Genomic DNA, 15,374 nt, shown 5'->3' on the forward strand with positions numbered 1-15,374 from the left:
GAGTTAATCACAGCTTAAAAATTCATTAATCGTAACTAATCGCAATTCAAACCATCTATAACATATGCCATATTTTTCTGTAAATCATTGTTGGAATGGAAAGATAAGACAAGACGGATATATACATTCAACATACTGTACATTAAGTACTGTATTTGTTTATTATAACAATAAATCAACAAGATGGCATTAACATTATTAACATTCCGTTAAAGCGATCCATGGATAGAAAGACTTCTAGTTCTTAAAAGATAAATGTGAGTACTAGTTATAGATATTTTATTTTAAAACCCCTCTTAATGCTTTCGTTTTAATAAAATTTGTAAAATTTTCAATCAAAAAAATTAACTAGTAGCTCGCCGTTGTTGATGTCAATAATTACACAATTCTCATGGTGCTTAAACCCATAAAATCAGTCGCACCAAAGCGCCAGCAGAGGGAGACAAAAAACACACAAGTAACAAGTGGCCATGACACTGCTGTCATTTTAATTTGTTTGAACGGGGCATGTGCGTTAATTGCATCAAATATTTTAACGTGATTAATTTAAAAAATTAATTACCGCCCATTAACGCGATAATTTTGACAGCCCTAATAGATATATATATCTTTTAATAAATGGTTTGTAAGCACTTCAAATGTAATTATTATGTTAAGTTTTAAACATGTTACTGTCCCATTGAATGATGTTTAAACAAGAAAAAAATGTAAACGCCCAATCCATTTAAAAAAGTAGAAAAATGCTTGTCTTTATTAAATGCTTCATTGAGGGAGTCCACTCAAATCCGCTTAAGCTGCTCACTTACACACAATGAGTTGCCACAGCAACTGTTTAACAAGTTAAACGATGTTGACGCATTTCATGTTTTTATTTAGAGATGTCAGATCACGTCATGTTCAAAGTATCGGAATCGGCAAAAAAATATCGGACATGCCTTTTTTTTAATATGTATATATCTTTTAATTAAATCGTTTTCTAATTGTATTTAACGTTACAAACATAATGTGTTACACTCTTCCAGAGTCTTTAGTTTAAGCTTAAGGTAGGGTTATCAAATTTATCGCGTTAATGGCAAGAATTAATATTATTACATTTATTACGTTACAATATTAATGCAATTAATGCATGCGCTGCACGACCCACTCACGCATTGTCGCGTTCAATCTATAATGGCGCCAGTATATAGGGCTAAAAGGCAGCTTTAAATGAGTAGAGAGAATTTTGACAACCTTTGGAGCCATTTTTTATGTGGCTCAAGCCTTACAATACCTCTCTCAGCAATTAAAATTAACGTGGGAGGTAATGTGGGGAAGAAAAGTAGTAGTTGATCATTTTCTTAACACCCTATGTTCTTTCACAATGCAGAGAAGATATATCAATTGGTACGACGACGCACAGTCATGGTAGCACTTCCCATCATGCATTTGGGCAGAAGTTAAATGGCTACAGTATCATTTACTGAAAGCTCAACAAATACACTAGATGGCTATATTTAGTCACAATATACAAAGTCACATTTATCCTTTAAGAATTACAAGTCTTTCTATCCGTGGATCCCTCTCACAGAAAGAATGTTAATAATGTAAATGCCATCTTGAGGATTTATTGTCATAATAAACTAATACAGTACTTATGTACTGAATGTATATATTCGTCCGAGTTTTATTCATTTTTTTCTTAATGCATTGCCAAAATGTATATGATCCGGAAAAAATTATCGGGAATGTTTGGAATTGAAATGGAGCAAAAAAAAGCAATCGGATCGGGAAATATCGGGATCGGCAGATACTCAAACTAAAACGATCGGGATCGGATCGGGAGCAAAAAAACATGATCGGAACAACCCTAGTTTTAAACATGTTACTGTCCCATTGAATGATTTTTAAACAAGAAGAAAAGTAAACACCCAATCCATTTAAAAAAGTAGAAAAATGCTGGTCTTTATTAAATGCTTCACTGAGTGAGTCCACTCAAATCCGCTTATGCTGCTCACTTACACACGAGTTGTCACACCAACTATTTAACAAGTTAAACGATGTTGACGCATTTCATGCTTTTATTGGTTATTTTTAATGTTAAGTTACATTGTTTTTTAAAGAGAAATGAGCACATACGTTTGCCTTTTTGAAGTTGCGTTTTTGTCTCAGCCATTTTCAAAGAGCCAAAAATAGCAAAGAGGGCATGCATAACCTAATTATATGATTTCGATTGGTTAAGTTCCGTCCAATCATCTCCCAGAAGTGGCAATAGCAACTAAATTCCGTGTATTTATTTATTTAGGGACACGAAAGCGTCATGTCCATCAGCACCATGCTCAGGTCTGAAGTGGTTAAAAAAAAGTTAAAAATTAAAACGAATTTTTCTTTAGAAATTTTATTTGATGGTTTTTGTTTTCTTTTGTGACCTCACATAGTTGAACTCTGTGATTGCCCTTGACAGCAACAGATGTCCAAATGATCATTCAATCGCTTACAACCCCTCCTAGTTAAAATGGATTGGACATCTATTTCTGTCAATAGTTGTTTTCTGTAGTGACCACTGTCCCTGAAAGGGTTAAACCGACTATTGTCACCCCCCACAAACCCACACCCACATACTGTTTGTTTAATGTTCGATGAGCTGCTATCTGCCGTGCTTCTCCACTGTGTAACACAAAGGATTGCATAGTGAGCTACAAATAGATATCAACAAGTCATCTATGCAACTTTTCACATAGCAATCGTCCTCAGAGAATCCCCGCTCTCAACGATCACAATACCCATGCCAATCTTGATGGAGGCATGTCTGTCTATTTATGTCCTGCATCCATCCATTTCAAGGCTCGTCCTGCCAAGAGTCATGACTGGGTTCTATTCACTCACGTACATGTGCTTCAGGAGTTAAAACCTGTACATACAAAACACCAAAGGATTCAAACACCCCTCCCCCTTGTGGCCTTCTATTTATGTATTACCAAAAGACTACAGTAAGAGTTTGGGGGATTTAAAAGAATGGCGGCTGCAGGATCAGGATTCCCAGGCTATTTGCGAGTGAGAAACCTTACATGGCCACAGGCTGGGAGAGAACACGAAGTGATGTGGAAAGGACATTTGTCCCGGGGACATTCTGGTGTTACCATGTCACTCAACATTGACCATTCACTTTCAAGCTGGCTAGAAGTGGATAGTAACGCGATATATTTACTATGTTACATCCATACATCCATCCTTTGCCACTTAATCTGGGGTCGGGAGCTTTAGCAGGGAAGCCCAGACTTCCCTCTCCTCAGCCGCTTCAACCAGCTTCTCCGGCGGGATCCCAAGGCGTTCCCAGGCCAGCCGAGATACATAGTATCTCCAGCGTGACCTGGGTCGTAGAGCCTAGTTCGGGCCTAAAAAATCCAGCCCGACCCGACACGGCCCGCTGGTATTGAGGCCCGACCCGGCCCGAGCTCGATCACTTAACTAGATTTGCAGGCCCGAGCCCGAAAAACCCGATTTTTTTTTTTTTTTTTTGAGTGACGCGGAAAAAACGCAGCAGCAGCAATTTATTTTCATTTCTTCGAGTTGGCAGAAAAAAACGCAAGTTTTCTTAATGTTTAAATAATGTACATATTTTTTTGAGAATTATCAAAGCATTCACACAACGAAATAAGGGTGGGAAAGTTTGTTAAACATATTTCTGAGTGTGTGGGATATTGTTCTCACATGGACGCGCCTCTCTGACAAGGAGAGGGAACAGCAGCAAAAAAAAAAAAAAAAAAAAAAAAACTACAAATGCTTTGAAATAACATTCTTTACTGTAACGACAACAATACGAAAATAAAAATGAAATAAAAGCTTTAAACTTGACTGCAGTCGGCAACTTGCGGCCCCCGCCTCATGTCTTGCTCTTTATTACTGTGAAATAAGGGAAATAATTAGACCGGCTCTGACTAAAAATGGCCATTTGAACAGCAGGATATTATGGCTTATACTTACACTGGTTATATTTTTTGGTCGTCGTCGTGCAGAAATAAAATAAAATCCGTCTTCAGTTTGTTTTTAGCTTCTTTCTGCTCCATATTGGAAAAGTACCAAGAGGATGAGTTGTGTACACTCGGTGCAGAGAGGGAGAAAATGAAAATGAGGGCGGCGCCTCAGCCGTTCGCAAACGGTACAGCGGGAGGACAAGAAGAAAAAGCAGCCGGCGCCACGGTGTTCGTGCACACGCACAAGCAAAAGCGCAATACAGAGAGCTTGCTCTCCAATTTTTTTTTTTTTTTTTTTAAATAATTTATTAGTCCGGCATGGCGGCCCGGCCCGACCCGACCCGAACGTGAATGCTTAAAATGTGGGCCCGACCCGAATGTCTGGTCGGGTTCGGGCACAAAATCTAACCTCTACTGGGTCGTCCCCGGGGCCTCCCGCCGGCAGGACATGCCCGGAACATCTCTTCAGGGAGGCGTCCAGGAGGCATCCGAACCAGATGCCCGAGCCACCTCAACTGGCTCCTCTCAACGCGGAGGAGTAGCTGCTCGACACAGAGTCCCTCCCGGATGACCGAGCTTCTCACCCTATCTCTAAATGCTTAAATTGCGGAATTTCTATAGATATGAACATAAAACAGTTTAGATTGTTCGTTAAAAGCAAAAAAAGGGGCAGTTATCGTTCATTTTACCTAAACATTTCAAGCAAAAGTTACAGTAGTGTGTAATCCAACATGGCGGCCGTCACGAAACAAAGAGCTTTTTAAGCTGAAAATTCCAAAATTCGGAATTTCTGTAGCTATGAACGTAAAACAGTCTAGATTCAAATTTGGCTGGCTTGTTTTTAATATTGATGTGAAACAATTTTATGTCAAATGCAGTAATAAATATCGAAATGAGGTATGATTTTCTAATTCAAATATTCAAATGTTTTGCTCTGTAGCTGGAGGAAGAGCTGCTGGGTCTGCAGAAGAAGCTGAAAGGAGTAGAAGATGAACTCGACAAATACTCCGAGTCACTGAAAGACGCCCAGGAGAAGCTAGAACAGGCCGAGAAAAAGGCAGCAGACGTAAGTAATATTGGAGAGGGGAAATCCACTTTAAAGATACGCTACCAAACTGAATACATAACCTTATGCCGTTTTGATTTGATCTTTAACTGCACCTTATTAAAATGTGAGCCAAATGAACATAATCAGCTCATCCGTTCGTTCCAGTGTGAAGCTGCTAACTCATCACCATCACTTAGCAAACAGCTGCAGTCCAACGCTCAGGATCAGATTCTGCTGACGTAGCAGAATTAGCTAGCGACTTCATCTATTTTAGCAAATGGATCAAGAAAGAAAATTTGGTGAGAATCGAGTTGAAGCTGCAGATACAAAAATTTTCACAGTTTGAGTCACACTTGTGTACACAGTCCAACGCCTAGAATGATGCAATCTTTCCTTCCTGAACAAGGAAGCGGTGCTGAACAAAATCACAATGTTTAAATTATGAGTCCTAGAGCGATTTGTATTTATTAATATTATTTATTTGTAATATTTCCTAGTGATTATTGAGTATAATAGGCTTACATTCATTCTTACATAGGCTACATACTGCTACCAACAACAGTGTTATACAGGTACAGTATATTACTAATTCAGAGGGAATCAGCATGGTAGTCAGTTCAAGAGGGACAGCGTTGCCTTTGGTAACAAACACCATGACAACACTCGGTGTTAAATGACGTCCAAGCACAATGGCGACTTTCATGTCGATAGACACGGTGAGAAGAAAAATCCAAATGCTGCAACAAGTCGCCTATGAGGCAGAGGACCGAGCAGAGCTGCTCCTGCGAGAGGCCGACTATGAGAGGCAGGCGAGAGAGGCGGTAATAATCGAAAACGGATGCATGTGATATTTTGTGAATGGCGTACCGCAAGCGACACGTCATCACGTTAGCAATTGTTGCTAGGCGGGTCAACCTCCCATTGGTCCCTAATAGTAAATGCATGGAAATAGTTTACGAACGAGATGTTTACTGAGCTAAACCTACCAATTCTGTCCGAAAATGATGTCCTTAGTGCCAAATTCACAGGTAAAAAGTGCATTATATAGCATAGCTGGCGGACAAGTTAGCCAAAATTGCATAGCAAAAGTCCGTTAGCTTAAATGCTATATAATGCTAATGTTTACAACAAATGGCTAACTTGCATTACAAAAGTACGCTAGCTTAAGTGCTATATAATGCTAATGTGTTGTTGGAATTCGCCCCCCCCGGCCAAGGCGCACGGAAACAGCGACAGCCGAACAAAGTGCCGCTCTGCCGATGCAGCTCCCGCGCGCCCCAACTGGGAAGGCGGAACTCCGCAAGTTCATCTCTGATATTAACCCTTTGTACTGACTCCATGTTCCAAAAGTTTGAAAAAGACTCGCCGAAAGCAGGTTGACAATTTATTCGTCGACAATGGTCAAAAACAAGGCAAAAACAGACGACGGAGGGACAATTCTGGATCCAAAACAAGGCTACATGTTTCCGAGCAGCAAAATCTGTCTTAACTCAGTGTCCAGTGTTTTTTAAGTCCGTGGGCCGGCCGAAGGTGTGTCCAGGCCTTGCTTTGGGATCATCCCTCTCTGGCCGGTTTCGGGCTGCTTAGGTTCGTGCGTGGATGGGATGTGGTTGCCACAGCGACCGACACTGGTCTTGACGTCACCAGCGCCTGCTATCAACTTTGTTATCCGGGCTGGCACTACTTGTTTTAGGACAAAGCGCGCTGGTCTTTGTCGTTGTTTGTTTTTCGGGAGGACTGATTGCCAGAGTTGGTGCGTCAATCTTGCTCGTGGCGCACACGTTTTGGGCTTCTATGATAAGATGGCGTTGTGTATCTATTCTGTTTCTTTAAACTATGGTGTGCTATTTATTTTACAGTAGGTGTGTTAGAGTAGTGCAGTCCTACAGTGAATATGAGAAATGATACTATTCCCTGATTGATTATATTACGTGTGTTCGAGTAATGCAAACAGTTAGACGGTGCCCACGAGAAACGGTACCATTTTCCTTCAGTGTACAACAATGACATACCGCAAGCAACACGTACCTTACGGCTCATTAATATTCATGACTTTCACAACTGTTGCCAAGGGAGTAAGATGCTTCCGTTTGTCCCCAATAGTAAATGAATGGAAAAGTGTACGAAGGAGATGTTTATAGAGCTAGACCTACCAATTCTGTCCGAAAATGATGTCCCTGGTGTCAGAATCACTGGTAAAGATGTGGAAGAACATACAAATGTTCAGTTAAAGGGATGGCTTGAGTGTCGAGGGCTGAAAAAGATGGGAAAAAGAGCCGATCTGATCCAGTGCTAGTTTTTTTATCAACACATTTTTCATGTGTGCTTTGCCTTACGCCACTGATAATGACATTCTCCTGTTTCAACAATCTATCCTTTACCACCATATGCCCTGTCTTTCTTATATATCATATCCCCTGGTTCTGTTACGTCTCCGACCATTTTTGGGGGTAATTTACATTGCTATTTTTGTTTAGCGATCGCAAATGCTACTCAGTGACAACCAAACACTTTTAATTTATTCATTATTAACAAATATTCATTCTATAATTTATCTACTCTCCCCCCTTACTAAAGTTGTTTTTTTACAACAAAAAAGTTACCAACAGTGGCGGTCAGATACAATTTTAATTTTTTTCAGGTCATTCATTGTCAGACAGAAGCAGCACGGGAAAACGCCACGTTAAAAAATAAGTAAAAATATCAAAATGACTTACTTCTTCGTCCTGTGTAGGACAATAGCCCCCAACAAAATGTTTACTGCAAATGAAATGTGAATGGCTTCACCTTGCTGGCATTAAACTGGTCTTTTGGACGTCCGCGCAAGTTGATCCATTCTTCACATTTTTTCCTCTGAGTTTTTGGTTTGGGGAAACGCATGAAGAAAACAGTCGTTTCTTCAAGTTCCATAGCAGCAGTGTTTTATCAGCATGTTCTCTTTTTGAAAGTTTACCGGCGAAAACAAGCAGAAATAACATGGATTGTATGCGAGGGCGTGTCTATAACGACCCACTTCTGTGTTACGATGGCGACGTCTCGGTCTAAAAATAGCATTGGTGCGGTACGCTAATAGCGATGTTTTTCTTGACAAAAAAAAACGCGAAATTTTCTAAAATTTGAGGTCAAAATGAATATGATTATAATAATTTATAATACTGCCCTGCAAGGACAGGTTAGCTGCAGATTTAAACCGTGGAGAACTTAATAGCTTACATTGCAGGTTTTTTTTGTTGCTGTTGAGCTTCTGTGCAGAGCGCTGTTGGATATTCGTGTGCAAATTATTTGAGTGTTGTGTAAATTGGGTGTAAACCGAGGCTTATTGGACATTTTATACACGGGCACTTTTATTTCCAAAACAAAAACTTCAACACACACTGTAAGTGAAATAGAACGCTCTCTTTGTAGTAGCGTATTAGTCGTACGTAAACTATCCAGCATGCGTGTGTACTGCCATTGTGCAGACTTTCTATGGAGAAAAGGTGCAAGCATGACAAATTTGGACCGGAACTGCTGTTTTTTGACCGGAAAAGAAAATCCTCAGCCCTCCCTGCTGTGCGCAACTTCCAGCACTCCTGCTAAAGTTCATAAACTACACTGAATGAATCACTTTCGTTCTCTTCCTTTGTTACAGATCGATCGGGTCCGATCACGTCATTTTCAAAGTATCGGAATCGGCAAAAAAATATCGGACTTGACTTTTTTTTTTTTTTTTTTTTTTAATTAAATCGTTTTCTAATTGTATTTAACGTTACAGACAAAATGTCTTACACTCATCCAGAGTCTTTAGTTTTGGCTTAAAGTAGGGCTATCAAATTTATCGCGTTAATGGCGGTAATTAATTTTTAGAAAAATTAATCACGTTAAAATATTTAACGCAATTCACGCATGCGCTGCACGACCCACTCACGCATTGTCGCGTTCAATCTATAATGGCCCTGTTTTACCTGTACATAGAGTTAAAAGGCAGCGTAAAATGAGTAGAGTGAAATTTGGCAGTCTTTGAAGCCTTTCTTTAGTTGGCTAAACCCGTAAAATCCCTCTCTCAACAATTAGAAATATCGTGGGAAGCAATGTGGGGAAGAAAGGTTCCATAACACCCTATGTTATTTCCCAACGCAGAGAAGATATATCAATTGGTGCCACTACGCACAGTCATGGTTGCACTTCCCATCATGCATTTGGGCAGAGCAGTTAAACAGTATCATTTACTGAAAGCTCAACAAATACACTAGATGGCAATATTTAGTCACAATATACAAAGTCACATTTATCCTTTAAGAATTACAAGTTTTTCCATCCGTGGATCCCTCTCACAGAAGGAATGTTAATAATGTAAATGCCATCTTGAGGATTTATTGTCATAATAAACAAATACAGTACTTATGTACTGTATGTTGAATGTATATATTCGTCCGAGTTTTATTCATTTTTTTCTTAATGCATTGCCAAAATGTATATGATTGGGAAAAATTGATTGGAATTGAATCGGGAGCAAAAAAAAAGCAATCGGATCGGGAAATATCGGGATCGGCAGATACTCAAACTAAAACGATCGGGATCGGATCGGGAGCAAAAAACATGATTGGAACAACCCTACTTATTATTATACACTTTAACTACCAATTTCAGTCGCAACTTAATGTCTATTAGTATTAGATCTTGCTTTGAGTATAAAAGTCGATACAATTTCAAGCAGCAAAAGAATTAGGTAGTTAAGTTAATATTTGTGTGCCAACAGGCTGAAGCTGAGGTGGCATCTCTAAACAGACGTATCCAGCTGGTGGAAGAGGAGTTGGACCGAGCTCAGGAGAGACTGGCTACGGCTCTGCAGAAGCTAGAGGAAGCTGAGAAAGCAGCTGACGAGAGTGAAAGGTGAAATGATTATCCAGCAATATTGCTTGAATCCTTTATAATTCCACTAATACAATGGTCGGCAACTTGTGCGACTCTGTAGTCGTTTTGATCCCCCTAATGGAGCTCAGGTTTTAGACATTTTAAAAAATAAGTATTGTATTTGACTAAAATATATTGTGGCGCTAACAACAGTAGGTCAGGTTCAATAAATAAAAAAAAAAACTGAGGGAAAACCGCGGTGAGAGGCTGACAAACGAAAAAAAAACAGGCAATGATGCAACAAAGGGATATACAAACTGTCAAATAGCATACTGTCAAATAATAAAGTCAATATCTTGGCAAGCCGCCTAGGATCAGTTTAAAGACACTGGAATTGGATGCAGGTATGACATTCTGTACTCATCTCACATCACTGTAACAAAACTAGCTGACCAGCAGCAGAATGGGACAAAATCCCGCCAGTCGTCATGCTAGCTTCGCTTGCTAACTAGCACAGCTATTCTCTTTGTCCAACCCAACCGCGTCATCACCACCAGCGTGCACTGCACGCGTAAAACATGGAGCCCTCCGTAGGTCAAAACGTACTAAATATTATAGATTTTTAAATCATTGTGTTTCTAATAACATATTTCAGTAAAAGAGAACAATTATGGCTTATTTGAGCCTGTAAGTCTTTAACTCTGAGGTTCCCTTTAAAGGTTGCCGACCCATGTCCTAAACCATCTCATTTACTGTATATATGTTTACAGCGAGACACTGCCACATTGGCAATATTTTTCAAACTGATTATAATTGTTTTTTCTCATTGTATTCCACTAAATACTGAATTTTTTTTAATTGTTCTTTTGAATTTTAGAGGAATGAAGGTCATAGAGAACAGGGCGAGCAAGGACGAGGAGAAAATGGAGATCCAGGAGATGCAGCTAAAAGAAGCCAAACATATCGCTGAGGAAGCAGATCGCAAATATGAAGAGGTCAGACATTTCCTGCGTTATCCTGCATAATAGAATAGAATAGCCCTTTATTGTCATTATAAGGTTGTACAATGAAATTGTGGAGCATCTCCCTTTACAGTGCAGGACGAGTAAAAAAAATCTCAAAAGTGGCTTGCAAGGATAAAGTATAAAATCTAATAAATATAAACTATGTATGAGGTAGTCCTATGTTCAGGCAGTGCAAATAATTGAAGTGAAGTAGCAGCAGTTGACAGTGAAGGCATTGAATATTGCTGATTAATATTGCACGTAAATAAGTATTGCACATAGAATTGTGTGCAACTGTGGTAAATTTATTATTCCAAACCAAAATGCTTGTGAATGTTACACATTTGCCATCTTTTCTTTCCAGTAAATTGTGATCCTTGCTGTATTCTGTACATGCTTGCAGGTTGCACGTAAACTTGTGATTCTTGAGGGCGATCTGGAGCGTTCAGAAGAGCGCGCTGAGGTGGCCGAGGCGTAAGTTGACACTTGTATTGAGAAAACAACACTAACACAAGAATCAGCATAGCTATAATAGTCATGTTGTCATAGCCAACATCATGTGATCACTACAATAGAAAATCAGTCAACCTGTAGTGTTTAGGGCTCTTATTACAAGCAATTGAATTGCCCGTCAATTTGAATCATTTTAAGAAATGAACATACTGGGGAATAACTTTTATTTTTTAGTTAGGTTTGACAGCTGTTGTCAACTAATTTTTGGGTGCAGAATTCAAAAGTGATCTCAATTTTTCTCCACCACATTTAGTTTTTGAACTATAGAGACCCTTAAAAAATAGGACATTGACCATATTTAACATATGTGTTCGTATAAAGCAACACTAAGCAACTTTTCAACCTTTATAAAAACTTTTTATAACATTTGTTATATGATGTCGACTGACAACTAGTTGAATGACACCTCTTTTTTATCCTGAGAGGGTCTGTATCGCTTTCACCGGCTCTAATTAACTTTGAGGAGGGTGGCAGGAACCCTGCCACACAAAAAAACCTGCTTTACTGCATACGTCACTTCCCCCTTTCCCCATTCATTATAAAGACGGAAGTCGATGCGAACGTTTTCACGCGAATTCGGGAAAGATGGCAGAGCAGCAAAAGAGACAAAAAGTTTTGTCTGAGGAGGACAAAAATGGGAGGCTACCAAGATATACAGAATAAGCACTGGCTCGGCTTTCACTCGTTGTCATGATGCCCCGTTCGCGTGGGGTGCGTGGGGGTTAGCCACACTAAGCCACACGGTTGCTAACCGTCATATAGTATTGTTTAGCCGCGACTAGATTCATTACCTGATTACTATTCATCCTTCCACTCAGCCGGTGGGAACAGAAATGTTGTTTAATTCATCTGTAGGCAACCGGGAGATTGATTTTCAATTGATTGATGATTTTACGACACTGTGTTTTCAATTGATTGATGATTTTACGACACTGTGCGGGTGTACGCTGGTCCTCATGGGAAACGCAGCGCTGGTCCTTATAGGAAACGCAGTCTTCCTTAAAGTGCATGTGACACGAAAAAGCTTTTTTATTTCTTTATACACGCAGTATTTTATTTTATGCTCCTGAATGATATTGACCGCTTGGATGTGTGTGGAAGCGATCGCTATATTTATTTAGTTTTTTTAATCCCGCGCCATGAAAATGAGTGACTTCCGGCAACAGTCTCGATATGAGAAAGAGGGCGCTGTGACGTGTACGGGAGAAGGCGTCCTCTTCACTAAACAGCTGTACTGTGGTATATGAGGACTAAGGATTCAGCTGATTTTGCGGATTAATACATTTATTTTTTGCATCATGCCAGCCAAACGGCTGCAGAAAAATCTTGCTTTATGAGGGAGATGCGTGTGCGCCTTTTTGGAGTTTCAAAAGGTTCCCATTCACCGTGGATATTGGCCAAAACAAGCCCTACTACTGTGGGACCATTGGGCTTGCGAGGAAGTGAGTAAACACCTTGTTTTGTATTATGGCAAATACGAATACAGCGATTACAAAGTAAACACTACAAACTTTCTTTAAATAAAGGATTAGTTACGTTTGATCATTGATAGGCATGTAAAAAGCTCTCCTCGTGCACATTAGCTGCACGTTAGCTGCATAACAACTGCAGCCTCCCTCCTCCGGGGAACGAGCTGTAAATTGCTCTCCGCCGGGCAGTTTACCGATCCGCGAAGACAATCGACAACCCAGTCGTCATGTCAAATAATCCGGGCTAGTTATGTGTGATTTTCCGCTTCGAAGACTTTGAAACATCACTCGGTTCGGGTTAGCATGTCGGCTAGCTGTCACGCCTTTTGGTTTGTTTACATTCTCCGAAGCCGGGGAAGGGAAATGACATATGTCCGATTTAGGTGTCATAAAATATCGTTCGGGAGGTGCGACAGTAAAGGTGAAGTCGACAGTTTTGACCATTATGGAGTAATTTTGCCATGTCGTCCTGAATAAGTGCATTTTTATTATTTCATATTCCATTTGGCACAAGACTGTTATTTGTCATGATCATGTCATTTATTTAGCAATTGGGGAAAATACTTGGATAAAAAGAATATCGTGTAAAAATACTGAAGTAATGAGACAGAAACAATGACATTTTGCAGCTCTCTTCGTCGCGTTTTCCTCGTTGTGAATACTTCCCCCTCGACGGGCTGACTGGTCCTTCTCAAGCCATTTATTTAGCTATTGGGGAAAAATACTTGGATTAAAAGAATATCCTGTAAAAATATTGGAGTAGAGAGACTGAAACAATGACATTGCGCGGCTCTCTTCGTCGCGTTTTCCTCGTTGTGAATAATTCCCCCTCAATGGGCTGAATAGTAAAACCGATGAGCCCATTCTCCCGATGACGTCATCCACCTGTTGGGGACGCTAGAGCCCTATAATGGTAGGCGTGGCTAACCGGCAGATTAAAAGACTAATTTCTTGTCATCTGCGCTTTGCTAAATTGTTGTATATAGTCGAATCGTCTCAAAATATGATTGTAAATTCACATAATAATGCTATTTAAGACGTTTTTTTCTCCTGTCGTATGCTCTTTAAGGCAAAACACCACCGCTTTTGTCCACCGGGGTCGCTAAAATCGACCAAAACTGAAAAGTTACCAAGTGTTGCTTTAAATAATGACATACAATGAAATATTTACAAAAGAGGCATGTCTGCAATGCAAGGAAATTGTGCATAGTGCACAAGTAGTAACAGCATAATAAGTAGGAAAGCTGTGGAGTAAAAATTCAACCGGCTTTCTATATATAATTTAGTTTTATTTAGTTTTGATTTTTCTTCTCTGATTCTTTTTAACTAGTTTTTAGAGTGTATTTGCTTCTTCATTGCGTTATTTTTGTTTGAAATGATAAGTTTTTATTAGCATTGCTCTTAGATGTTCATATGTTGGGTTGTTTGTAAGGCGCAGGATTAAAAAAAGCATATGAAAAATAAATAATTTCAATAAAAATTAATAATCATTTTAAATTTTATCATTTTGATGATAAAATACAAAAACAAAAGTATTAATTTCAATGTTTTACTTAGCTGTGGGAATGCAATACAATTTCAGTTACTGACTTACTGTAGTAATTTTTTTCTTGTCATCATTTTTAAAATGTCTTGTCAATTCTGGTTTTCATCATTTATTTCATTTTTGATAACTACCTCGGTGAGCACCAATGCTTTTACAATAATTTCACCAATCACATAATTGCATGTACCTTCCCTCTGCTGCAGACTTTTATAGATCTTTGATTCACATGATGCAAAGAATAACACACATAATAATTCATTGGCTGCCATTGAAGATGATTGACTTCCAATCCATTTTCACTGGGAGAAGCTGGCAGAGAATGATCGCTACAGGCGATGGCAGTCAATGAGTTATAAACATGGAGACATAACTGTTTATTTGTGCTTTCGTTATGTATTTTTATGTAACGCATGCCATGATACACCACCATCTGTATGGGATGTTTTGCTTACCTTGAACCAAACCACCTGGCTGTGGACTAACCTCTGCAGGCGAGTGAGAGAACTGGAGGAGGAGTTCGGGTTAATGGACCAGAATTTCAAATCCATGATGTGCGGAGAAGAAGAGGTATTTGGTGTACTGCCTCTAGCGTGGGTTCATGCTGACCTCTTGCCCAGTGCTCCTGAAACCTGCTATCTTCACACTTTCTCAAATCTTCATCTTAAATTCATGCACAATCACATCATGTTATCTTTTAGTATAGGCTTGTTTCTATCTGATTTAGGCTTTAATTTCATTTAAAAACTAATTAACTAAACTCAATTTATCATTACTCGTTTTGCTTTTGTTTTTTACTAAAGCCTACCCAGCCCCTAAAGGGACATCGACTGAAATAAAAATAAATTTAAGTAATCTGGTGCGCACCAGAAACTATCTGGAAGACATTAGCATTATATAGCATTTAAGCTAGCGAACGTTTGCTATGCAAAATTGGCTAACTTGTTCGCTAGCACTCGTGTGGTAGGCTATTGTTGTAAACATTAGCATTATATAGCATTTAAGATAGCGTAC

At 39.3% G+C, this 15,374-nt stretch overlaps 1 protein-coding gene across 3 annotated transcripts in view; it reads left to right on the top strand.

Annotated features, from left to right (window-relative positions):
• Positions 1–15,374, top strand: part of tpm2 (tropomyosin 2 (beta)) — a 31,773-nt gene that overhangs the window by 4,233 nt on the left and 12,166 nt on the right. For all 3 annotated transcript variants that reach the window (XM_057819275.1, XM_057819276.1, XM_057819277.1), the window contains exons 2-5: positions 4,891–5,016; positions 9,737–9,870; positions 10,709–10,826; positions 11,239–11,309. In XM_057819275.1, the coding sequence (XP_057675258.1) occupies positions 4,891–5,016; positions 9,737–9,870; positions 10,709–10,826; positions 11,239–11,309 (449 nt within the window). The remainder of the gene's footprint in view (positions 1–4,890; positions 5,017–9,736; positions 9,871–10,708; positions 10,827–11,238; positions 11,310–15,374) is intronic.

The sequence above is a fragment of the Corythoichthys intestinalis genome, chromosome 17 (assembly GCF_030265065.1).
Source record: "Corythoichthys intestinalis isolate RoL2023-P3 chromosome 17, ASM3026506v1, whole genome shotgun sequence".
Taxonomy (NCBI): domain Eukaryota; kingdom Metazoa; phylum Chordata; class Actinopteri; order Syngnathiformes; family Syngnathidae; genus Corythoichthys; species Corythoichthys intestinalis.